The following is a 27,906-nucleotide window of genomic DNA, read 5'->3' as shown; positions in this document are numbered from 1 at the left end:
TACAACAAATTGGCATATATGTATGATTGCTAAGTGCCTTCCACATACACAATGCATCTTTCTGCATAAACATAATATGGAATGTAAACATTGTATATTAAAGGTGTACATGGCACAGATAAGCATTCTTGTAAGTCTGCATGACACTAAAAAATAATGCAGCCTAGCTAATAACAGCCTTAAAGTTAATGACCATGTCAGAGCACAACGCTATTCACTGGCCGCCATTCAAAACATTTCTTTCATTAATAAACTCTACAAATAGGACCCTGAATGCATACTGTGTCTACCCCAAGCACTACGAGCCAGCTGGACATCTCTGCTCCTAACTCTAATGGTATACAGAGGTTACTCACACCACCAAGAACTGCACAGTTGCTGGTGGCCTCATGGCACATGTGAGTCCTTCAGCCAGTGCTTAACATTTAAGCAAAAGACCTTTAAACCCTGGGGTTTTAATCCCCTGTATGTAGTGGTGAAAGTGAAGCTACACTCTAGGCAGGAAAAGTGCTGTTGCATTAAAGCCATGGACTGACTGAAGGTAACACACATTACAAGGTAGCACCTGGTAGCTACAGGCCTAAAAAATAAAAGATATAATACTCTTGAAACAACATTTTTAGGATGATTGGACAGCTCCATGTTCCTGGAACAGTGATTTTTCAGACACAGGCGTCATCGACTAAATCTGTGCATTCAGGGAGTTGAAGTCTTGGTTCACTCTAATTGAATCAATTGAACTCAAGCAAGCTGATAAACGTGGTTTGTAAAATGAAAGGTCACCCTGGCAAAATAGTGTCCCAATGATCCGGAGCCACCTCATCACTCTACTTATACACAACATACCACACTGTTGGTGTTTTGATATCTTACAAGACATACATGTCAGCTGACTTCATGTTGGGCCTTCTATGAGATTAAGGTACCTACCTATAGTGCAGTGCTGGCCCTGGCATCGTGGTAGCAGTTATGAGTGCTTTTATTTACAAACTATCCCAAGCTATTTGCTTTGCCAATGCTTGTTGAATGTTAAAATGTAATGTTGCCCATCTGAAGCTGCTGGCTGATTAGCGATCAGATCTATGCAACTCTACAGACTGCCTTGTTATGGACCTGGGAGGTCAGATGCTTAATCAAGCACCAAGACCATCAAAGTTCATTGAAAACCTGGATGATTCGTGTTTTGCCTGGCATTTCGTGGCGTGATTACCCCTGACTTTTTGCCTCTACCTCCTCTATTTTTGGTACTGTGATGGATATAGTGTTGCCAACTTAGATGCTTTGGACACTTTGCACCTGCTAAACCGTGTCAAAGTGCAAGCGCTCCCTGTGTACAGTGTAATGGTAATTGGTTGCCCATAATTGGTATGTTGTATTACTAGTGTAGTCTCTAGTAAAATGCACTATGTGTGCCAGGGCTAGTAATGCAAATGCTACTTGTGGGCCTGCAGCACTTCTTGGGCCACCCACTCAAGTAGCCTTGAAAAGGGAACTCAGGCCTGCCATTGCAGGGCCTGCGCGCAGTTTCCAAAACTGCCATGTTGTTCTGGTAAGTGCACGCAGTTACCAGACCCTGCCCTTCCCTTTCCATACACATCAGACACCCCTATGGTAGGTCTAGGGTACCCCCTGGACAGGGTGCAGTGCATGTGAAAGGTGGGACATGTACCAAGGTGTGTACTATGTCCTGGCAGTGAAATAATCTCCATTTAACTTTCACTGTTGCAAGGCCATCTTGCCTATTAGAATAGAATGGGAAGGCTGTGTAATATGTTTTCCAGCCTATCTTCTCAAAGGCTTAAGATGGAAAGGTGAAGTTTAGTATGCCTGAACTCACCCTGCAATAACACATCATTTTATGGAGATGGTTTTTGCATTATGTGTTTGTAAGCCACTCTTTCAGAAGTGGCTGGGTTTTTGTGCTTTAAACATTTCTGTGTCTCTCTGCTTGGTTGTGGATTGACTGGCTGGATTTGAAAGCGATAGGATCTGGGGAATGTCTTGACCCAGGGGAGGAGGTGAGACAGCACAGGCTGACCTGCATCTGGAGTGTAGGGGGAGGAGTAGCCCTAGAGGTGAAGAGGCCTGGGCTGGTGCTATAAAACAATTGTCCCATCTCCTGCTGAGTGATTTAGAATCCAGACCCCCACTAATCAAAGGAAGAAGGTGTCACTGGTAGGGAGGCACCCAGAACCGGTTTGAGCAGGGGTCAGTGCCCCCTGAAGCACAAAGACTTCAAAGCCATTGAGGGGCATAACTATGCCAGCTGAAGTCCCTGAACTTTGTATAATGGCTTGATCAAGAATGAACAAGACTGGAGCTACTTTGTGGTTCAAGAGGAACCTTTGCCAAGGAAGAAACAACTGAATAGACTGAAGGGAAGGACGGTCCCTTGCTGTGTGGCTGGGGGCTGGTCTGCAGTTTGCTGTTTCAACCAAGGAAAGGCTGTAGGGACTTTGCTATGTGGTGTGTCCCCCTGCTTGAAATGACTTTACTGTGCTGTGTCCTGAAGTAACTGATCCCCAAGGACCCGAGGTGAGCTGGCTCCCTGTTCGGAAACACAGGAACACAAAAGTTTCCAAAGAAAACTCTCAGAGACGCTGTGTGTGTGTGCTCTGTCTAGCCTGAGACCTTCGTCAGTTGTGCCCTGTGATCTTGGGCACCTGGAGTTCCAAACGAGATTCAGCGACGCGGTGTACATGCATTCGGTGCAGCCTGAGTCCTTCGAGAGGATCGTCCTGTGAACGTGTGTACCGGGAAGCCAAGTAAGTCTCAGTGACGCAGTGTGCCTGTTCTTGGTGCAGCCTGAGACTTTTGCGTGGATTGGCCCGTGATTGTGCACACCAGAGGGGCAATTGTGTCTCAGCGGTGCTGTGTGCATGTCATGTTTGCAGCCTGAGACCCTCGCAAGAGGTGCCATGTGATTGGGGCACCCGAAGATAAAGTGTGTCTCTGCGGCGCAGAGTGCGTGTGCTTTCTTACGCCGGAGACCTGCGCAAGTTGTGTCCTGTGATCGTGGGCACCAGAGGATAAAGTGTATCTCAGCGACGCGAAGTGTGTGTGCTTCTACCGCCTGAGATCTGTGCAAGTTGTGCCCTGTGATCGGGGGCACCAGAAGATCAAGTGTGTCTCAGCGACGCTGCGTGCATGTGTCGTGTGCAGCCTGAGACCCTCGTGAGGAGTTGTCTGGTTATCGTGCACCCGGAGTCCAGTGAGTCTCATTGACTCTGAGTGCGGGTGTAGTGTGCAGCCTGGGATCTTCCCATTGCCTGGAAATTCAGAGAGATTGCATCGGAGACCCAAGTCGCTGGACGTGGACAGGAGAGTGGGTTCGCACCCCCCAGGTAACATGTGTGGACTCCTGGGGCGGGGCGGGGCTCGGAGGGAGACGCTCTCTGCCTCTTTCTCCGTCCTGCAGCGCAAGCCTCTGCTTCGGCTCGGATTGTGCCCCGTGTGCCAAGGGAGTGGCAGCACCGGGGCCGGAGTGCGAAGCTGCATTTGCTGTGTTATATCTAACCCATGTGGGGGTGGGCAACTGTGGCCGGAGACTAACCGCAAGCCAGGACGAGTGGCAGAGAGACCGCTGGAGACACCGTGAACGATGCCGGAGTAAATTATGTATTGCATTATTTCTGCATAACGGAGCACCTGATGATTGAATGACGCATTGCCTTATTTCTGCACAACGAACTGCCTGTTTGTCGTATTGCCTATTCCATTCGTTTTGCCTAACGAACTGCCTGATAGGTGGGTTACGTATTGCACTAGGTTTGCATAACGAACTGCCTGATAGATGTGTTACGCCTTGTCTTAGTCCTGCATCACGAACTGCCGGATTGTCGTATTACACATTGCATTAGTGTTGCATACCGAACAGCCTGATATATGTGTTCCGCATTGCTTTAGTTTTGCATAACAAACTGCCTGATAACTGTATTACACGTTGCATTACTTTTTCCTAACAGAGTATCTGAAGGGGACCGTATGCATTGCATTATGAGGTCATAACAGTTTACAACGTTGTTGCATTACGCACTGCATTACAGTGACTGTACAAATCGCCAGATAGCCGTATTACGATCTGCATTATTCTTATGTTGTGAAGTACCTGACTGTTCCATAACGAACTGCATATTACGACATTAGGATTACATAAGATTGTTTAGTTTAGCTCAATAATAATAGGCCAGGGGGAGCATTACCCCGACGCATATGTTGGCTTAAGATTGTGTGGTCACATCGTATATCTTTTCTAAACATATACTTGTTTTTCTATGAAACTCGTGTGGAGTCCATTTGTGATGTCATCATTGGGTTGCTGTGAGCGTAATTGCAAATACTTTACACATTGGCCTTGAAGATAAGCCTGGCTGCTCGTGCCAAGCTACCAAGGGGGTGGAGCGGGGTCTTTCTCAGAAGGTGACCTTTCTTTCCCTAACGTTGGGGCTCGCGGGTTCCTGTTTTGCCTAAGGTACCTACCTCCGCCAACCAGGGATCCTGGTATTCTAACAATTCCATACCTTCAAAGTGAAAATATATGGTACAGGAGAGAAAGATGGACCTTGACAACATTCTCTCCTGGGTTTTCCTAGTGCCTCATATCTCCCAACCTCTTCTCATCCAGCTTTTTATGATATTATATAAACATTGCACTGATCACTTACTAACAAAATATAAAATTATTTGTTTCAGGTTTGCACAGCTAGCAGCAGTAAAGCTCCTAGGAGGATCTCTGGAAGAGGATTCAGACGAAGAGTTAGATGAAGATGATCCAAGCTTTTTCTATAGACATGGAGTAGAAGGGAGTACTGATCAGAAGGATGACGTAAACTTGACTGCTGAGGAAAAAAAAGAGGCTCGAGGTATGCGAGTTTTACTTTCAGAGTTTTATATCTTTTAATTTGTTTGACGATAGTTTTATTATGATCAATAACCCTTCTTTAGCATTGGATCCTCATTAAAGTCACAGATTTGTTTTCATATTGACTAACACTATATAAACAAGCATTGGCATAGCCAATAGGTCTCGCCTTTGGGTCCTTATAAGTGTTTTGTTATCCAGCACAATATCCTTGGTGCAACAACATTAAGTGTTGCATGGCTAAATACTTATAAGGTCCCGAAGGCGAGACCTATTGGCTATGCCAATGCTTGTTTTGAGTGAGTGGCTTGTGCAGGTATGCCACTGTGAGGTAGAAATGCTGCAAGTGCTTTTACAGGAGCTCCTGTGACATTACGCCTCTTCAAAATGTATCTTGGGTCTGGTGTTATACTTCTAGCCCCCAATGCACGCAATGCATTCTTAAATGTCCCATGTACAGCCGGGGTTGACAATCCTATTACCCCTACCCTCCAGTGACACTTTACCTGTCATGGGTGGTGTTGGTGGTGGACGTTGTGGTGGTGGTGGACGTTGTGGTGGTGGTGGATGTTGTGGTGGTGGTGGGCGTGGTGGTGGTGGACGTGGTGGTGGTGGACGTGGTGGTGGACGATGTGGTGGTGGTGGACATGGTGGTGGACGTGGTGGTGGTGGATGTGGCTGCGGTGGTGGACGTGGTGGTGGATGTGGTGGTGATGGACATGGTGGTGGTGGTGGACGTGGTGGTGGACGTGGTGGTGGATGTGGCGGTGGACGTGGTGGACGTGGTGGTGGTGGACGTGGTGGTGAACATGGTGGTGGTGCTGGTGGTGGTGGTGAGACACGTGGTGGTGGTGGTGGTGGATGTGGTGGTGGTGGAGGTGGTGGTGGTGGACATGGTGGTGGTGGACATGGTGGTGGTGGTGGACGTGGGGGTGGTGGTGGTGGACGTGGTGGTGAACATGGTGGTGGTGCTGGTGGTGGTGGTGGTGAGGGACGTGGTGGTGGACGTGGTGGTGGTGGACGTGGTGGTGGTGGACGTGGTGGTGGAGGTGGTGGTGGACGTGGTGGTGGAGGTGGTGGTGATGGTGGCGGATGTGGTGGTGGTGGTACAAACTATGTAAAGAGTTAAAACATGCATTTCAGTAAGGTGACTTAGAGGTAGTTGAGACCTGAAAGAGAGCAGATGCAGTGTACGAACACTATCACAAACCCTGTCACAAACCATGGTATGAAGAGCGGGCTGAGTTTTGTGACACCGAGCCGAGAGGGCTAAAACACTCTGCAGAGCCACGATAAACAAAGAAATGAGCATTAAACCGTAGTCACCTTTATATGTTTAACAAATGAAGTGACATTGAGGGAGGGCTTCCAAGTACTGCAGCCACGGGGAGGGAGGGTAGTCTCCCTACCTCTAAATTATCTTTCTTTTGCGAACATCGGTTTCTATATGCAATATAACATAAGCCATGACAACGGCTGCCTCCAGGGCTGGCAGCACTTACTGGGAACGAAACGAAAAGCTCCAGTGGCGGTGCGAAATAATCATGGCATTGTCGCAGCTTCGCACCAACCACGTGACGCGCCGCGAGGACACACAGGGTGGAACCCGTGAATGATTGTTTCATGACTAACCAAGAGCACGTGAGCAACGTCTGAGTTTCCTCTTCATCAACGTATCCGGCCAAGTACAGGATCACGTGAGAAAACCACAGCGATGTCGACGGGCTGTGGCACCTTCCACGAGGAAACCGCCCTTGGGCAATACGTTCTGCAATAAGTAGTATCACAGTACAACAGCAGCAGACAATAATGCACTCGTGCTTGTGGCGCACCGCTGCTCGCTCCCGCAAGGTGGATGCCGCCACAAGCACGAGTGTGTGCTTGAAAATGAGCAGAGCGACGGCATGTGCACTGCGTAGGCGAGACCTAAAAATGTGAACAATTTAGCGGTTGTTGTATAGGAGAGGCAATGTTCATTTCCTTCAGTGGAGCCACTGTGCAGGCACCTCAACTGAAAGCACAGAGTCCCTCTGTCTGCCTGGCAGAGATGTCTAAATTTGGCAGGTGTGCTAGGGAAGCGCAGGCCATGGCCTCTGCTAGCCAGGTGGCCCTTCTGGCCACCCACCTGGATCTAAATGAGGCCCCAAATCAGTTGGTTGCAGGGCACTACCATTGACACATGCCTCTTGGCTGCAGAGTTGATTAATATCTCATATCACGCCCCTAGGCACAAACCAAGAGACCTTTGGGAGGATGTCAGCAAAAATTGTATTGTAAGAATTTTGGTAGCCTTTCAGGTCCTTCACTTTCCTTATCCAGGTAAGAGGTCTTCATCTCCCAAGCTGTAGTTTTCATCCTGTAAACATTTATTTGAACTTCTCCACTAAGCGATCTTCAGTGATATTCATGAACACAGATTATCCCTACCTATGTGCAGGATGACAGATCACTTTTAACAGGATGTCTGTAGGGTAAAAACGTTCCATGCTTTCCATCTATAGTGTCTTTTTGTATCCTGAAATCTTAGGGCATTTAGCATTTTCTGTAAATGAAAGATAGGGTTTCTATTTAGTTTCAAACAGCATGTCATGTCCTTGAGTTGTCTTTAGGTTGATCTACAACATGTCTGACTTTATCTGAATACATTATCATCACTGTAGTTTCCATTCTCAGGTTTCTCAATGCTTGGACCTTCTGAGTAGATAAGCTGGAGTGATATTTAGACGTACCTAAAAAGGAACCTGTGAACATGGTGAGACAGTCATGCCAAATAGACTCTTAAAAAGTTAAAATATATCTAATCTCAACCTGTGGGCAAAACGTGCACATAGTCATAAGGCCACTTTCAACTTTTGGAAATACTCAGTTCAACCAACCCTCAAGAGAAAAATCCACATCCAATCTAGATTCACGGTTATTAATGTAATGTTCTAAATCATAAAGAGCTCCCAAGTTATCAAGGTCCCAAATTAATAATTCAGTCTAGATTGTTTTTTCAAGTAATAGAGCTCTATGTAGGTTTAAGGCATAAAAGTTCTGGAAGTGAAGTTTGCGAGTGAAATATAATAAATCAAAGCAAAAGTATATTTAATTTTTTTTCTTTTCTTCCATTTTTGGATACAAATTCCTGCCCTGTTGAATCATCCCTGCAAGCCTGAATTGCTTTTCTTGTAAAAAAACAAACCAGGAACCTATCTGATGGTTCATGGTTAAGCTGTGTTATTGGAGCTTTATCACACATTATAGTTGTTTGTGCTGTCAACCTTTTGTTTTTATAAATATAATCGTATTTCTTATGAAATGTGTACACTCTCCCACGTTCATAATCACTGACATCTCATTCAAACCTGTGTTGTTTCTTTACACTTATCTCGTCTGGATATTTTTAAAGATTTTAGACAATTTGTCATAAAAATCCTGCTTTCCTGGCACAAATGAATTGAATCTAGAATTTGCTATAGTCATTTAATTTCAGTGGTAAATTTATTTCTAATGTTTCCAGTGGTCCCAATGAAAATAATTGGAAAACAATTTCCCAATCCCTGTGTAATGCAGAGTTTACTTTGGAATTATTAGGGCAAAGTAGAAGGCGCAATTTCCTAGGTATGATGTTATCAATATAATATGGATAAAATCCTCCTCCCACCACTTAATAATTTCTTTATGTTTTAGTCTCTCCAATTGTGCTAACTTAATTTTTACATCATTTTGTTCCTCAGATTGGTCTTTACCGGTCAATGGTACATTTATATCATGCTGTCGTTTGATTTAAAATAAGGAAGCTGGTTTCTTTTTCCTAATTTCTATTGATAATGCTTTTGCCATAATAGTGTAATAAGTTGATGTCAGATTTAGGGATAAGGCACCACATAAGAAACATAAGAGAGTCAGGAAACCTAGCACATGAAGGAGATGGAAGATGGGGCAATGGAGGTTACAATTATGGAAGACATTATCCTCCAGGGTTGGGTCTGAAATACGTTAATCGAAACAACTGAGAAACCAAAGTTGACTTCCAGATGAAAGTGGGCATAGCCTTATAAGATGTTAGCGTATGCTGAACACCTTGTCTGACAACATCGTTGTTTCAATTCTATCGCTTGATGCTCTAGTTCATACCATAAATTCCATTCCCTTACTTTCTTGTTTTTTCCCTTATTGTTTCCCTTGGTTTTACTCCTCCCTATTCTTTGTATTGACCCTTGTTTACCTTGGACCAAGTTTGGTATTCGACCCGACTATAGTTTTTGTGCCAATTGCAGATTGCCCATGTAATTAGGCTTTTGCGACTACAACCCTGCTTTTTGGACATGCATTTGATTTTCCCACTTTTTTGGTTTGTTGACTACTTTTCTACCTGCTGGTACAGAGGTATTTGCTCATCGTCAGTTCTCAAGCAACATTCTAGGCTTTCCTAGGGGCTAGTTATAGTAGTGTCCCATCTCATACAAGGCAAACAGCATCATAATTTTGTGATGATACTTACATATTATCAAACTCCTCTTTCGTCACTCAAATACTCACGGTCTATGCTTTCCTCTCTTTACACTCCTAGTGTGCCTCTGTAACACTGTGCCATCCTGTTCTCCAGAGAGTTCAGTCCTGGTCTTCTAACAACTTTCCTGCTGGAAGCTAGGGTATCTTGCTCTCTGATCCCTCACTCGATCTTGCTCTTTTTGAAACAGGTACTCCCTCCTCTTCTGGAGTGTGCTACAGGTAGTGGGATTCCTACAAGAGAAGAAGGTGGGAATACCTTCACTATCCTTCGAGCCAAATTACAAAGGTTGTGACAGTTGATGATAGGACTTTAGTGAAACAAGGGAACTATTTAATCGGTTCTAGTCAATATATGCAAGGTATAGAACCCCCAAAGATGCACCACTTGTAATCTTGGGAAATCTTTCAGTTCTTTGTACAGTGGTTTGAGTAGCACCTAACTTAGGAAAAGGTCTGTCTTGTCTCCATCTTCAATTTTATACAAAGTGACTTAATACTGGCAAAGGCAGAGTAAAACATATCTCCAAAATTCCTTCTGTTTGCTTTACTAGGTCAATGCAGCATTTGGATTGGTAGCTTACAATGTCCAGGACCAAGAGAGCCTAAATAAATCTTCTGCCTTTCTTCCTTAGAGCACTGCAGACAAAATTATTTTTGGGTCAGGAGACAACTTTGCAATAACTTCAGATTAATAAATATCTGGTGCTTGCATGTGCACATCTTTCATACAGCAAGAGACCCACAATAAGGTAATGAATGTATTTGGTGAGAAAATGTTCTTCTCTTCATCAGTGGACTAGCTAAATATTTGACCATGTTAGTTCCTGCACCTAAATGTAGGTGGATTTTTTACCCTCCCATGTTTTTTTTATATTTCATACACAATTTACACAGCTTTACAAAAATACAATAATACCAGTAAATAACAAAAGGGAAAGATAAAATAACACAATACAACTTTGGCAAAAGGCATGATCCTCCCACCATCCACAAACCATTGTAAAATAGATCATTACAAGTAGTTCTTCATAAACCAACAGCATTTACAACAATTATTAATTAAGGATATGCTGCATTTTATATTTTTATGTAAGTTTTATGAATTCCCATGCAAGCGCTATCTGGTAACTCTTTTAATAAAAAATTGATTTTATACAAATCAGACCGGCACTTATGTACTTACAACTGCTGCACAGTGACAGTATCCTCCAAATGAAGGAATTTTTAAAATTAACTGTTAAATTGAGAAATTGTCTGGACCAGTAATAATTCACTGTGTATTCTGCACTATTTTTGTCCTCAATTTTAGTAATGATTCTATTTTGTGGAAGAAAGTATATTTATTCTGGCACTTTACTTGTTATGTGTTTATTATATGTGTGACATGTATTTTATAATGTATTTGTACTTCTATGGTTTATAAAAGAACCGAAATAAAGTTTATTGATTGATTGATACAACAATTATTGCAATTACACCATAAAACTTGTTTCCAGAAACTAATAAGAATCTAATTGTCGCAACTGTCAAGCACAGGATATTACTGGATATAATCTCTGTGATATTATAATACTCCAACTGATTTTTATCCTTAGGGTTCATTTGATCTAGTCCTGTTTGAACAGCTGCTCAAATTCGAAGTTATCTACTCAGTGGAGACCAGTTATATTTTTGAAGGGCTGTCAGGACAATCCATATTGTGTAATCCTCACACATATTACAAATTGATGAATGTCTCTGCTGTTGGCACGGGCCATGGCCCTTGAAATAGCCACTGTCGTCTGGCCAATAGCAGTGGCCACAATTTTCACCTTAGGGACATCTAGAACATATCCCAACATTGATGTGCAAAAGTTAAATAGGTCTGCCATGTTATCTATTATTTTAAAGACTTTTATTATGATCTCCTTAACCGGAGGACATTCTCACTATAAGTGCATCAAATCTCATCCTAATTGAAAATAGTTAGTACAGTTATCTGCAGCAAATACCTAGATAAAAGGGTAATATATTTGGTTTCATAGTCACCAAGTTATCAAAGGGAAAACAAAGGCTTACAGAAAACAAATAGCTTTCATTGTAGCCAAAATCATGTCCTCCCTATTCTGTTATGCAAAGGAAGGGGACCCTCTCTGAAGAGAAAACTTTTAAGGTCAGGGAGAGGAGGGGAAAAAACAACAATACAATCTAAGAATGCTCCCTCTTGACCTATATTTCTTTTCTGTGATTCAACATTAATTCAACATGGCCCGTCCATAAAGTTAGACCAAAACAAAATCCAAGTACATACACATGTTTATAATTCTTAACTTTGTTTGTTTATTTTCTTTCTTTTATCCCTATTCTGTTGCCACCATAGACTTTTCCTATAAGTCAAACAGGCTTTTCCGCAGTGGTGCAAGGATCATCAATAATCATTTTGGTGCATGTATCTGGGTAGGAGAGAACATATTGCCCTTTTAGTATCAGTGGAGGCAGATAACTCAAGACCAGTATAAAGATTTGCCTTAGGTCTTCCTTCTGCTCCGCTTTCTTTCCCTCCAGGAATTTCAGAGCTCATAGTCTGAAATACTGGAAGAAATTAAAATGCTCCTTTAGTAGGAGAAATGGAGCTGGTTCTGGAGAAATAAAAGATTTCTTTTTTTATTCTACATAGATTTGTGTGCCCAAGATGACTGAGGGCATCAACCAATTCTAGATCTTTATAAAACAATACAGATTGGGGTACATGATGATATCTGCAGACCTCCTTGACCTGTTTTTCACATTCTCATCAAGAAAGAGCATTGCTAGTGTTTGAGATTTACAAATGTCGGAAATCAACATTATCACTAACAATGTGTGCCCTTTGGTCTGTAATCAGCTTCCACAGTGTTCACCCAGGTTCTGTCTGTATTGGGTGCCCATACCTGTCTTCAGTAGTTTACATTTGCTTTCTATTAGGTGACTGGATAGGCATGGACTAGTTTTTCACTGTATGGAGGATCTTTGGATTGGTGGTTAAATTTCTCAATCTAGCATGTTTCATCTTCTTGACTTGTGTTTGTAGGAACTGGGATAGACAGGTCAGAAGGTATAGTTTTCCACCTCCTCAGCTGGTTGTATCATTAAAATTGGTGTTAGAAGATTTTTACAATTGCATGCCTCTTTGGCATTGTAAGGGTTCCTCAACAACTTGCATGGGATTAGAATCAATCTTTCAGTCTCTTCAGTGGTGGACTTCCTATAGTACATCTGAAAGACTCATTACCCAGTCAACTATCTCTGTTACCTTGCTGTTCAGAACTTGGATTGACCCCAGCTCAAATACATTTGCCTGGCAGTCTCCCATCTTAAGGGGAATTAGAAAATGAAGCCATAGCCACTCAGCAGCACGGCACATGCTACACATGAGTGAGAGATCAACTAAAGAATTCTCTTGATGGTGTTTGGAACCTGGGGTTTCTTTGGATCAATTATTTGCAACAGAAAACATTTCTCAGCCCTTAGAGTTCTCTACCCACCAGGGACTAGAGGAAAGTCCTTAGTTGAGGCTCTCCGATTGAACTGATCAGGGGCATGTGTTCACAAATTTCTTCCATTTCACCTGGCTTGTCTGATTCTTCCGAAGATAAAGAAATGCTGCTAGGATGTATCGATTTTGATAGAACCCTTTAGCCGTCCAGATATGTTCAACAGAACTTCTTGTCCCTCCGAACAACACATTTGTATTACTTCTTCAGACCCTGTATCAGGTAGTTCAGAATGGAGGGTTGACCCTTCACTCCTCCCTATCATTGTTCAGCTTGTGCACTTGAATTATGAAAAATTAGTGTCCTATTTTGTCAAGCCTTTAACTTCCAGTAGGTGAGAACAGGCTCATTCCCTTAATATAATAAGATTTCAGGATCTAACACACTTATCCACATGATTTCACATTTCTGTGACACACTAATATAACTTTTCTTGAATTCATCCAAGCACATTGAAATTAACACTTTGGTGTAAAAAATATTTCTTGGGGGAAGCGGTGCACAGTGAGGTGCACCGCTTTCCCCAAGAAGCATGAGCACATGCTCACCTTGGAAGTGTTTGAGTTTTTGTCGGTGCGTATTTACTGAGCTGAGCATTATAACGAATGCTGGGAAATCAAATCATCTAGGAAATAGAACCCAATTGTCATTACTCTACTAGGAAAGAGATCCAATTTTCATGCTTATTTCCACTCCATTTTAAATAATTGTTTAATCACATTTTAAACACTATAGCCACTTTTTTTTACAAACATTACTGTATAAAATATTAAGCAGTTTCTAAATACAAATATAATATAATTTTAAAAAACATCACCACTGTATATTCATAATGAAAATAAATTCTTTAGAGTAGACAAATCATGCTTCTCCTGAAATGTTCAGTTTCAAAGTATTGATGTGATATGCCATTCCCTTTGGTAATGTTTGTAAGTGCATTGTATTACGATACAACAAATTCAATCTACCTCAGGCATAGTCTGCACAGGTGCAACTTTGCTAAGGATCACCTATGCACCCACCATCTCCAAGAGAAGAAGTTGTCTAAAAAAGAGATGTGTGTGAAAATGCACTTGCCTCGACTGAGAATAGTTAAGTAAGGCTGTATGCTACCTGAATTTAAATACGAGGCAAAACATGACCTGATGCTCAATTCTGTTGTCCATCTTTGAGCTTCTCATGCTACAATCTCCTCGTGTTTATGTCACACATAAACACGAGGCAGCTCTTGCTCCCATGCCTTAGACAAACAGATCTGTTCTTGACCAAATGAGTCTGCTGCTCTTCTTTTACTTGATTTCATGACAGCATTTGACACCGTAGACAATGACATTCTTTTAGCCAATTTGGAAAAGGCTCGTCTGAGGGGGCCAGTGCTAGCCTGGTTTCACCCTTTTCTGGAGAATGGATCTCATTTGGTAGCTTTGCTGTCTTTTAGGTCCTAGGTGCAAAGAAGTGCATGTGGTGTCCAACAGGGCTCTCCCCTTTCTCCTGCATTGCTCAATATCTATATCCACCCTTTGATCACTCGTATTAAATATTTTGGCTTTTCTGTCATTTTGTACGCATTTGGACACTCAGATTGTTATTTGTGTTGATCAGGATGCGCCTCGTTCGTCTGCAAACCTTTCAACTTGTCTCTTCTCGGTTCAGCAATGGATGCCTTTAAACTTTCTACTACTCATCACAAATAAACTTGAACTGTTAGTAGTGGGCAGAAACCCCTATAGGTGGCATAATTCCCTTTGACCAGCCTAGCGCCAACACCAGCTAGCTACCTGTATGAATTTTCCTAGAGTTAACGTGCACCACCATTTTTCCGTGCTAAGCCAGATAAGGGCCAGGACCTCTTCCTGTCTACTTGGCTTAAAGTAAGTTGAAAGATTCTCCCTTTCCTTTCTAAATAGTTACATAGTCATGTCATTGCAACTGGCATTTTGCTCCGATTAAACTATTGTAACTTTGTTTATCTATGTCTTCCTGGTGCTGCTATGTATCAGTTGCAAACAGTTCAAACTGTTGTGGTCTGTGTCATTTGTGGGTAACACAACAAGGTTACCTAACCCAGGCACATAGGGAATTACACAGGCTTTCAGTTATACAAAAGATTGTTTTCAAGGTACTATTGTCACGACCCATGCATCACTGGATAATGAATAGCGGGCCCAACCCCACCAACCCTCTTTATAAATTAATTTGAATCCCGCATCTAATCTCCAGAACTGTGAAGGAAAGCCAGAGCTAAGGGTAAACTGGGGTGTGAAAGAGAGACTGGCTCTTGCCAGCAGGTAGGTTAGTTGAGGACCTGGACTGGACTCTCAGATTACATGTGGCACATTGTCTCACATTCACAACACCTCGACAGGACATAATGCTTAGCCTGGAGGCTGAGGAATTTCACTGTAACTACCTCCCAAGTAAACCTGAAAACTCGCCAAGAACCGAAGATGATTGAACTCCAACACTTCAGGGAAATGGTGAATGAAGCTGAGATACGAACAGACTGCATGAGAGGTTTCACGGTAAGGCAGAAGTCAAATCCAGTGTGGTAAATATTTCGTTACCGGTACTATTTTTTATGCGGTAAAGTCTATTAAGAATAACTCAGTAAAATGAGAGGCAGAATCCGTGGTATTAGAGGGTTTAAAAAGGCTTTATTCCTATACAAAGGAATACAATTCGAATTGTGGGCCTTCTATTCCATCACCACGAAAGTTCAGGAAGGAAGGGACATATTTTATTGACAGATAAGCAGTTTTATAGAAAATACATTACAATGAAACAGATGCAGGAGGCGTAACAGCTGATAAAAGGTGCATACGTAGCTAATAGAGGGCGTAATTTAATAAACGTCATCATACATGATGTCATAAGTGGGTGGATCCATAAGAGAATCCTGCAATGTCAGCAGAAATAGTTGGCAGAGATGCGCGCGCAGCCGCATGACGTGTGATTGACGTGCAACTAGAGGGTGAAGGGGACTTGACATTTAGCTCTACATGTGGAGACAGAAGTCTGGGGTTATGTCAACCTAATCCCAAATCATATCTAATATCCTATGTTTAAAGAACAGTGTTATCCAAAAAAGAGAGGTCTCTTAGGATAGAATCTTATTCTATACTGACTATACTGACTGTTAGTGCGTGTACAAGCGTCTAAGTGTCTACACTAGATGCGAGGGGGTAGGAATATTCCATGGTGACGGGGCTATGAATTACTTGCATGAGGGCAGCGAGGCCTGGCCCTGTGCACGGTAGCTGGAGGAATGTTTACCTAAACTACTAGACAGGAATGCATCGGATGAGGAACGAGGGAGATAATCTTGAAGGTGAAATACAGTTTTTGGCAGGCGACGGGCTGGATCAGGCACCGTTAGCCGCGCAGGGAGTAAGACAAAGTTCATGGTCACAGATGCGGGTTCAGACTGGAGCTTTCAGAGGCAGAAGGCAGAAAAGGCTTGATGACATAATTCGGGCCTACTCGCCTGAATCTGTAAAATGTGGAAAGTGAACCACATAAAGTCGGTGGCCTTTCATACTTAGGAATGGAATATCTGACCCATTCATGGCGGATCTGAAAGAGGACATGTTGACGGTGGACGCACATATATTTGCGTCTTCAGAACTGGAGCAGGAGGGAACATACATGTACTTATAGCATGTACATGGAGCCGTTGGGGTCTACGATAGGGGACATAACTGATCACAAAATTCATATTTCCTCATTCCCTCCTTGTCCCCTTCGGACCCTTAGGAGATATCGATCTTCATCAATCCATCGATCTGTTCATATAGCATCATTTGTTCTTCTTTCTTCTTCCGGGATCTTGAGCGAAAACTTGGATGTGGGATACACGAGGTGGCACACAGACCACAAATCGCTGGCCCACATTGTAGACATAAGCAGCAACTGAATAGTATGAGAAAGCCAATACCTAGGAAGGAGAGCATTCTCCATCCCCAGGCTGACAACACGCCCCAGAACCAACCGGACCAAGTCCAGGTGCCTGGACTCTGGTGTATCTGGCTTACAATCTTATGAACAGTATAAAGACAGGTGGTCCCAGCATACAGTTCATTGAAAACAAAACATTCACATTAATGGGACATAATATAGACGGATGACTCAAAAAAGTTCGAATGTTATTTAATCACATCGAACATGTTACATTCTTTCAAATAGAATCAAAAGGGTTTTTAAGCAACAATTTGAAAAAGTAAAACATGTGCCCAAGGGAAGGATGGGGGGTGAGTGAAATAGTGCAGAATTTGGAGGGAAGTGAACACAGTGGTAAACGTTACTGAATTACACTCAAATTGGAAGGCATATTTGAGTCAATGCCGTATTTCGAACACAGATTCAATCATAATCACAATATTGACAATTCGGAATAATGCCATATAGAAACAATCACAGTGCAAAATGTACTGTTGACGATATTGGCCAAAGATGTTGAGTCGACGTTTCGACCCCTTGAGTGTTGTAGGTATTGGATGTAACCTTACGAAGTGGGGTCTTCATCAGGACTGGGATAGACAACGAGGGAGGGTGGGCACCTGAAGAAACAAAAGTTTAAATGAGTAGGGACTCATCAATCTTTTATTTAGGGGAGCTAAAATATATTAAATACTCAACAAGAGTTACCATGTCCGTTGGAGGACAGGCCTCTAAGACGTCCGCAGGTCGTCAGAGAGAGAGGGGGAATCAAAACTCCTCGGTGGTAACTGACAGGCGTAGAGAGTGGTGGACACCTAAAATATAATAAGGTGAGTCAAAAAGGTGAACCAGACTAGTTGGTTCAATGAAAGGTCGCTCCCAAAGTTTAGCGGGAAATAATTTACCATCGACCACAACTCGTGGGGGTTAAGTCTTGAGGTTTAATGAAAAAGCATTGCCTGGAGATCAATCCAGGTGTTGTGGATGGTCGAACTGCTGGAGTCAAATCACTGCTAGTTCACCAAAGGAAAGAATCTAAACAGAGAAAAAGACAAATCGGTTGGTGTGAGAGGGGGAGGACCTGCTATTGGAAAAGTGCTGGAGAAATCACTATTATAGGGAGGTATATTATAGGACTTGTCGTTCGTATAAGTGAGTCCCGTAGGATCTCGTGGACAGTGGAATTGATGTTAAGAGCATGGCTGGTGCTCGGAAGTACATAAATTACAAAGGGAGAGGAAGTGTCGGGAGCCGACACGGCATGTCACATAATACATGCGGAGAAAAGTATACCATAATAGGCAGAGCAGGGTGTCTCAGACAAAGTACAAACACCAAGGAGCCAGCATTAAAGTTGGAGATACCTTACCCTACGTCTCAGCGTCTACTGCATCAATGATTGGGAAGTGCTTGCCCAGGGCGCATCATTAAATAGGGAGACGCGCGGTGAACGCGTGGTCTCCGTTAACGTGCTGGCGCTAGATGCCGGTTTTGCAACCGTAATGGAGAAAAGACTATGGTCGGTAGCGTCACGGAGTGGACAGCGTATTGGAAAGTTGCAGACACGGAAGAAATGTAACGCGTGAGTTTAAACAGAACAACTAGAAGATGTTGATTACCCAACCTAGAACATTGTGATTTGTATAAACAATGTATAACAATACGGTTAAGCAATTTTCAGTACAAAATCAGAGAAACGACAAAACATTACATGATGATAATCCTGTTGGGAAGAAAACACGTATCCATATGCAAAATGTCCACACAATCAAAGTGTTTAGCAGCACTTAAGCACGGTAAATATGTAAGCATTATAGTGTATACTGAATGGTGGCCAGCAGCTCCTAGCACAACCAACCCAACTCATAGAACAAAGTATGTTTGTCATATGTAAACCTGTGGTTTGAGAGAGAAGTAACGGATGGGCTCCTCATATTGGTGGTAGACAAAATGACTCATATCCCTCGGGAGAGGAGAGAAACAGATATATCGAAACCAGATATAGCTCACATTAATTAAACACGGAGGACCGCTAATTGGGCGTTACTGCCATCAAGTTCATTAAGCCCATTAGCCACCGTGTCCATCATAGACATCCATTTGGATTCTCTCACATTGAGGATGGCTGTTAGATTACCGCCTCTGGGGCCCAGCTTAACCTTCTCGAGAACTAGCCATTTGAGATCATCTGGTTTATGATTTTTTAAGGTACAGTGTTCAACGAGGGGGGCTCCCGCCACGTTGCACCGGATTCTGCTATGGTGCTGCAAAATTCTAGCTTTCACCTTTTGTTGTGTCTGCCCAATGTAGAGTAAATCGCAGGGGCAACTGATGCAATAAATCACATTGGAGGAGTTACAGTTCGTAAAAGAACTGAGAGTTATCGTGTGTCCTCTATAGGTAAAGTTCTTCGTTGAGTCAGTGGAATCACAGGCCTTACAGTGGCCACACTTAAAGTGTCCGATCACTGGTGGTAGACTCCAAAGTTCTTGGATGGTCTGTGTTGTTGCTGTTTCAAGAAACGAGTGGACTACATAGTCCTTCACATTCCTCGCTTTCTTGAAGGAGTGCATCGGCGGGTTCGGTTGGTTGATGTCATCAGCTACTAATTTCCAATGCTTGTTGATCACTTTCTTAATTTCATTACTCCGTGTTGAGAACGTAGTGACACAAATCAGTCTCTGCAACGCTGTATCTTGTTTAGCTTTGGGTGTTAGGAGAGTTTCACGGGGATTGAACCATGCCCTCTTACGAGCCTTCTTAACCAATCTCCTAGGGTATCCCCTTGATAGTAGACGATTGCTCAGGTCCTCAGATTCCACAAGGTAATCTTCCTTTTTGGTACAATTTCTGCTGATCCTCAAAAACTGTCCAAAAGGTAAGTTATCCCTAAGACCACGTGGGTGGTGGCTACTGTATCTAAGCAGGGAGTTACGTTCTGTGGGTTTCCGATATAACGTTGTGTGCAATTTATTGTCCTCACAGTAGATTTTGATGTCCAGGAAGGCAAGTTCTTTGGCATCCGAGTGTATCGTGAACTGGATGTTGTCATTGCGTAAATTGAGCCATTCATGGAAAACTGCCAATTCTGTGGCATCACCATTCCAAATCAGGAGAATATCGTCGATGTAGCGTCTCCATAAATTGATCTTGCCAGAAAAAGGATTGTTGCTGAAGATAAATTGACGTTCAAAGTGATCCATGAAGATTATTGCTAGATCTGGAGCAAAGGCAGCTCCCATGGCAACACCTTTAGTTTGAAAGTAGAATTCTCCTTGGAAGATAAAAAAAATTTTTTGCATAGCAATAGTCAAGAGTTGAATTATAAACTCTGTTGGAACTCTCATAGGTGCTGGTCTAGTATTAAGGACTTCGGTCATCACCTCCAGTGCCGGTATCTGGGGAATGCTGGTATACAGGGACACGATGTCGCAGGTCACCAGTAGCTGGGTATTTGGATCAAAGGATAGTTGGTCGACCAGGTTGATCGTCTGCATCGTATCCCTAAGGTAGGCCTCAGTTTCCTCTGCCAGTGGTTTCAGGAAGAAATCGACATATTTACATAATGGTTCCAGTAGGGAGCCGCATCCCGAAACAATCGGGCGTCCAGGCGGTTGCTGGAGATCCTTATGAATTTTGGGTAGGGTGTATATAGTAGGTAAACGAGGGTATTTCTGATTGAGATACTCAAACTCAAGTTTACTAAGTATACCTTGTCCATATGCCTCGGAGGTAATTTGTAAAATTTCTTCTGCCAGTTCTTTAGTTGGATCGGATCGTAATTTGGAATAGCTCACGCCATCCTGAAGTTGCCTCAGGATCTCATCCTTATATGCCGTTGTGTCTTGAATGACGATCGCACCACCCTTGTCAGCAGCCTTTATTACAATGTCTTTATTGTTCTTCAATTTTGTTAACGCTGTTCGTTCCAATTTCCTGGTGTTGGGGATGGTATGTTTGTAGTTGCCCAATAGCTTGTTTACGTCGGTTAGTACCATGTTCTCATAAGCCAAGATCTTGTTGGACATCGCACTCGTGGGTGGGACAAAAGTGGAGGGGGGCCTCAGCCCAGTGGCCGACTGTATCGCATCAGAAGTTGAGTGTTTAAAAAAATATCTTAAACAAATCTTTCTAAAGAAGGCATGTAATTCGACCCTAGTATCAAAGCTGTTAGGATGAGACGTCGGTATGAAGGAGAGCCCCTTAGAGAGAATACGTTCTTCATCTTCAGTTAATGTGTATGATGAAATATTCACCAATGGGTTATCCTTTTCTACGCATGTATTATGTGACATGCCGTGTCGGCTCCCGACACTTCCTCTCCCTTTGTAATTTATGTACTTCCGAGCACCAGCCATGCTCTTAACATCAATTCCACTGTCCACGAGATCCTACGGGACTCACTTATACGAACGACAAGTCCTATAATATACCTCCCTATAATAGTGATTTCTCCAGCACTTTTCCAATAGCAGTTCCTCCCCCTCTCACACCAACCGATTTGTCTTTTTCTCTGTTTAGATTCTTTCCTTTGGTGAACTAGCAGTGATTTGACTCCAGCAGTTCGACCATCCACAACACCTGGATTGATCTCCAGGCAATGCTTTTTCATTAAACCTCAAGACTTAACCCCCACGAGTTGTGGTCGATGGTAAATTATTTCCCGCTAAACTTTGGGAGCGACCTTTCATTGAACCAACTAGTCTGGTTCACCTTTTTGACTCACCTTATTATATTTTAGGTGTCCACCACTCTCTACGCCTGTCAGTTACCACCGAGGAGTTTTGATTCCCCCTCTCTCTCTGACGACCTGCGGACGTCTTAGAGGCCTGTCCTCCAACGGACATGGTAACTCTTGTTGAGTATTTAATATATTTTAGCTCCCCTAAATAAAAGATTGATGAGTCCCTACTCATTTAAACTTTTGTTTCTTCAGGTGCCCACCCTCCCTCGTTGTCTATCCCAGTCCTGATGAAGACCCCACTTCGTAAGGTTACATCCAATACCTACAACACTCAAGGGGTCGAAACGTCGACTCAACATCTTTGGCCAATATCGTCAACAGTACATTTTGCACTGTGATTGTTTCTATATGGCATTATTCCGAATTGTCAATATTGTGATTATGATTGAATCTGTGTTCGAAATACGGCATTGACTCAAATATGCCTTCCAATTTGAGTGTAATTCAGTAACGTTTACCACTGTGTTCACTTCCCTCCAAATTCTGCACTATTTCACTCACCCCCCATCCTTCCCTTGGGCACATGTTTTACTTTTTCAAATTGTTGCTTAAAAACCCTTTTGATTCTATTTGAAAGAATGTAACATGTTCGATGTGATTAAATAACATTCGAACTTTTTTGAGTCATCCGTCTATATTATGTCCCATTAATGTGAATGTTTTGTTTTCAATGAACTGTATGCTGGGACCACCTGTCTTTATACTGTTCCCTACCCAGGTCCCAGCGACTTCATATGGGTTGACCCTTTATGTTCTCTACAATCTTATGAAGGCGGGTTATGGCTTTATATACTGACGGTGAATTTTCTGGTATGAAAATGCAACAACTTGATCCGATGACCCTACAAGCTCCGCCCCTATCGGCCAGGATGACGTCAAGGACAAGACGATTTTGAAGCACAACAATCCGCATAGCAGACTGCTCTTCTGTTAAATTGCCTAAGGCGGAAATAGTTTCGTTCACTACTGCTTCAAGGGTTCTGGTTAATCTACGTATCAGTTTACTATTAGTGACTGTACCTATATAGGGAAAGAAACCTTTATTGAAATCTGTGTATTTTTCCCATGCTGTTTCAGTGTAATCGACAATTGGGAGATCTCTCTGCTGTCTATTGTGTACTAAATGGGTATTTCTATGATAATCAGGAGGGGCTAGGAAAACAGGTGGCAGAAGGAATGCTATGTAACAGGTACCATCCCAATCTAAAGGTAGACGTATATATGCGGTCTGGCCACATATAAAGTAGGAATGACGAGAAGCTCTAAATGTAGACTTGCCTTGATCACTGAATTTTATTACAGTGGTGCATTTACTATGGCCCATGTGTATGGAGCCATTCTTTCTTATACATAATTCCCCTTTTACTGGGAATACTGACATGGCGGGCAAGATTGGTGTAGCTTCAGATTCAACGTTCAGGATCATAAGGTTAAGTGTAAAATTACCTAATCCATATACTTCATTTTCTAGATCAGTTCCTGTTCTTTTGGGAAGTCCCTCCTTGTTAGGGTAGCAGACTTTAAGCAAAACTAAGTTCAGGTTTCCCCATACCCAGTTGTCTTGATAAACTGCGGAATTCGAATCTAGGGAATTAATCAAACTAAACCATGCTCCACAGGAGCCATTGTGTGTGAACGGATAGGGAAAGAGGGGCAAAACTCCCTTATAGTTCTGATAGGGAGGGAGTCGGCCACATATCCAACAATTTGTGGCATTGCTGGTTTGATGGGAATGATGTAACATACTAATGAATGTGTTGTTGCGCAGCGCAAATCTATAAGACAATTCATGTGGAGGTAATTCACTAAAAGAATGTTCTGCAGTTATATTATAAGCACGCTTAGGAATGGGATAATACATGTGCAATAGGATGCTGACAATGATGATCAGAAGACTTAGAAAAAACAAAATTAATAATGTTACTGTACAATGACTACGAAATGATTTACAATACGCATGCTTCTTGAGCAGCATTTGATTATTTCTTTCTCTATTCCGGTCCAGAGGATACATGTCAGAGACAAATTCAACCGATTCACCTTGGAGAGGACTTAAACAATCAAATTGTCTGACTTACTAGACCTCAATTTTAGTTTATATAGTTCTGAGTTCGATCGCTCAACCAAGGGGAGCTTTGAGTCTGTCTGTGAGGGAATACAGGGTTGAGTCTCTACATTGGATGGTAGTCCATAAAATTTCTTGATATGACTCGAGTGTAACCACCCTTTTCTTCCCTCGATTTTCACGGCTGTCCTTGTGGTAAGTAGAACCAACTTCGGTGACTTCCACCTAGGATCCAGTTGGGTCTTCCGGTCAAAATTCCTGACCAACACCAAGTCCCCAGGAACCACGTCATGGGGTTTCACCTCAGTATTGTCGGGAAAAGCTGCGGATACCTGTGAACGACAAGATTGTAGTGCAGACATCAAGGAAGCCAGGTAATCTGTCAGCATATTACAGTCAACATCAGTGATTTTACGAGGTATAGGCGTCCCCCACATATTTGGTGGTCTACCGAAGATCACCTCATACGGGGATAGCCCTGTTCGAGAATGTGCTACCATTCTCATGTAAAAGAGCGCAACTGGTAAGGCTACTATCCAATCGACTCCTTTCTCTCTACATATTTTGGACAATCTAATTTTCAGAGTTTGATTATGGCGTTCCACGAGACCTGCCGCCTCGGGATGTCGGACACAATGGAATTTCCATTGGTATCCTAATAGAAGGGAAACGTGTTTCATTAGTTCGGACGAGAACGGCTGGCCGTTATCTGAGTAGACAACACGTGGTAAACCGTACCGTGGGAAGAATTCTCGAACTAACTGTTTGGCAGTAGTCGGGGCAGTGTAATCTGAAACCGGGTATGCTTCTGTCCAACGGGAAAGAGCACAGACAACTACGAGAACATATTTGAATCCTCGTCATCGTTCCATCTGGATATAATCCATCTGGAGGACTTCAAAAGCATGATCGGGAGTTTGGAATCCACCCTGCTCTACGGGGATGCTTTTACCTGGATTAAACTGACAACATATCATACAGGTACGAACTTTTTGTTTCGCTGCGGCTCGCAAGTGTTTGTTGAACCAAATGTGTTGAATGCTGTCTAGCATAGCTTTTTCTCCTAGGTGCGCTGGGCTATGTATTGTGTTAATGATGACTTGGACCATTGAGTCGGGAAGAAACCATATAGATTTTTCCTTCGTCATCCATCCTTGATCTGTTTGGATCCCTCCTAATTCAGTCCATTTCTTTATTTCTTCTGGTGTAGCATGTGTCTGTATGTCAATTACATCAAGGGCGGGATCCTTAACTGTCATGCAATGTGTTGGTGTCGGGACTATTGTCTTTGTCATGTCAGTTGTGTGAGTCTGATTCTGAGCAGTCTGTTTAGCTGTTCTGTCAGCTAGGCCATTACCCTGAGAAATGATATCGGTAATTTTTGTGTGGGCTTTGCATTTCATAATCGATATTGCAGTAGGTAGATGAATCGCGTCCAATAGGGCTTGAATGAGGGGTCCGTGTTGGATGTGGGCACCGTGAGAAGTTAAATAACCTCTCTCTCGCCACAGTACGCCGAAGTCATGGACGACTCCGAATGCATAACGTGAATCTGTGTATATGTTGACTTTTTTATTTGTGGCTTGAATACAGGCTTGTGTCAGAGCGGTGAGCTCTGCTGCTTGAGCTGACAAAGTGTTAATACAATTTGTTTCAATGACTTCAGTGTCTGTTGTGACTGCGTAAGCGGCCACTAACTCTCCTGTACTTGTTCTCATACATGACCCATCTACATATAATGTCAAGTCTGGATCTGTCAAAGGGATATGTGTCAAGTCTTGTCTGGGTTTCGTCGTGATAGTAATGACTTCGACACAATCATGTGCCAATGGATCTGTTCCGCCTACTGGTAACAGTGTGGCAGGATTTAACGTATTACAACGTCTGATTTCTATATGTGGTTGAAACAAGGTTAATTCATAACCGGTGAGTCTTGCTATAGTCAAGTGTTGTGTTTGTGTGCGGTTCAAGAGAACCTCTACTGCGTGTGGTACTTGTACTGTTAATTGATGTCCTAACACTATGGCATCGCTTTGTCTGATTGCTAAAGCTGTTGCTGCCACTGATTTCAGGCACGCTGGAAGTGCCTGAGCTACTGGATCTAATGTACTAGAGAAATAAGCACATGGTTTGTGTGATCCTGCTTGTTCCTGAGTGAGTACTGACAAAGCAGTACCTTCGCGTTCTGTAACGAAGAGTGTAAACTGTTTACTGTAACATGGTGTTGCTAGGACAGGTGCTTGACATAAAGCTTTCTTTAAGCTTTCAAAGGCGTGTGTATGTTCTGGAGTCCAAGGGAGGACAGTCGATGTGGCTGCCTCCTGTGTTGTCAACTGGATGAGTGGTTTTGCTAGAAATGCATATTGAGGGATCCACTGCCTACAGTATGAAGTGAGGCCTATAAAAGCCCGCACCTCCTTTTGTGTCTTGGGTGGTGGCATGTTAGCAATTAACTGGATGCGATCGGGTGTAAGCTGCCTTCCCTCCTTGGACAGCGAGTGCCCAAGGTAAACAACTCGCTGGACACAGAATTGCAGCTTAGAAGGGGACACCTTGTGCCCCTTGTCAGCCAGAAATTTCAAAACCGTCAGTGACGCTGTTTCACATTCAGGTTCGCTTCGGGCGGTGATCAGCAGATCATCGACATATTGAAGCAAGGCAGTGTTAACTGGCATGTGGATACTGTCAAGTTCTCGTTTCAGTGCTTGGCTATAGATGCTGGGGCTTTCTGTAAATCCTTGAGGTGCGCGTGTGAATTTAAAGCTTCGTCCATTTAAACTAAAACCGAACAAATATTGACTTTCCGGATCTATTGGGACACTAAAGAAAGCATTCTTGAGATCAATTACAGTGAAGAACGTTGCTTCTGAATCAATAGCTGTGAGTAATGAAGAGATATCTGGGACCACAGGGTATTGTGGTACAATACATTTATTTAATTCGCGCAGATCAATAACTAATCGATATACTGGTGGTGCTTTTGGATCCGTTCTTTTAAGGATCGGAATTATCGGTGAATTACATACATTGGAGTCAGTTTCCACAACCACTCCTTGGGTAATAAGCTCGTCAATGATTTGCAGTAAAGCCACTACAGCATCTGGTGGTAACTTGTATTGTCGCATTCGTGGTAGTACTACTCCTGTTTTCAGTGTGACTCGATATGGTGTAATGTTCATGCAACCAACATCAGTTGGGCCTTGTGCCCACAGATGTGTAGGTAAATTCTGCAGTCGGTGATCCATGTCTCTGGATACGTAGTGACCTTTAAAGTCACGTAAAAATAGTCGTACTCCTTCCGGAGAACAACATATTATGGCTCCTAGAGCTTTCAATGTTTTTATACCTAACAAGTTTTCTGGACATGATTTAGTAAGCAATAAATCTGTAGTACGTGTCAATGGACCGACTGTAAGTGGAAGAGGTTGTGTTACGTCATTTATTATCGGTTTTCCTGAGAATCCAAGGGAAATATTTTGTGAGCCTGAGAGGGGTGCCCCTGGAACTTCACTGCGTCTTATAGTTGTTCTGCTTGCCCCTGTATCAAGTAAAAACTTTCTGTCTTCCCCTAATAGTTCACTATGTACATAAGGTCCCTCTTGGTCTACAGGAACCTCTATAAGGGGTAAGCCAGCTTCCCTCTCTAGGCTATCTCATGAGTATCGCTGATAATCGGGATAATCTGTTTGTGCGTACTGATACATCTGTTGTGTCGTTGCTTGTGTTGCAGCGACAGGCTGCGCTTGTGGTGGTGCTACGATCTGTTGTGGAGCTGCCTGTTGCGGAGCTAATTGTTGCGGAGCTAACCTAGGTTGTGCCTGCTGAGGCGTTTGTTGCTGATTCTGATCCTGTCTGGGTGGACGTGGTCTCTCATGTGTTCTACCTGTGGCTATATTATGTTTCAGAACTGGACAATCGTGTATATAATGACCTGGTTGTTTACAATAATTGCATGTCCCTTTTGCAGGACTTGCGGAATCACCCTTTTGATGACTATCAGCTGGAACTGACTGTGCAACAAGCATTTTCATTTTTGTATCTTTCATACGTCTTTGTTCGTGTTCTTGTTCTTCTCTAATTCTATTGTGATGATATTGTAACATCTGTAGCATCTGTGATGGGGTATTACCTTGCCAGGTACTTTCGAATTTCAATACTCTATTCTTGACTTGTAGCAGAGAATTTTCAACTAATTTTGTCACAAACAGATGTGGATATGACTCACTACTGGCTTTTATGCCACTATTTATACTAAAACATTTTTCAAATCGGGAATAGAAATCACTAGTGT

General features: G+C 42.9%; 1 protein-coding gene across 3 annotated transcripts in view; it reads left to right on the top strand.

The window, feature by feature from the left end:
- The window catches only part of ANKRD42 (ankyrin repeat domain 42), a 394,873-nt gene that overhangs the window by 307,879 nt on the left and 59,088 nt on the right, over positions 1–27,906 (top strand). For all 3 annotated transcript variants that reach the window (XM_085620564.1, XM_085620566.1, XM_085620565.1), the window contains exon 9: positions 4,693–4,862. In XM_085620564.1, coding sequence (XP_085476690.1) covers positions 4,693–4,862 — 170 coding nt within the window. The remainder of the gene's footprint in view (positions 1–4,692; positions 4,863–27,906) is intronic.

This window comes from Triturus cristatus, chromosome 8 (assembly GCF_964204655.1).
Source record: "Triturus cristatus chromosome 8, aTriCri1.1, whole genome shotgun sequence".
Lineage (NCBI taxonomy): Eukaryota > Metazoa > Chordata > Amphibia > Caudata > Salamandridae > Triturus > Triturus cristatus.
Note: the sequence above shows the minus strand (reverse complement) of the source record. Positions and strands in the feature narration are given on the sequence as shown.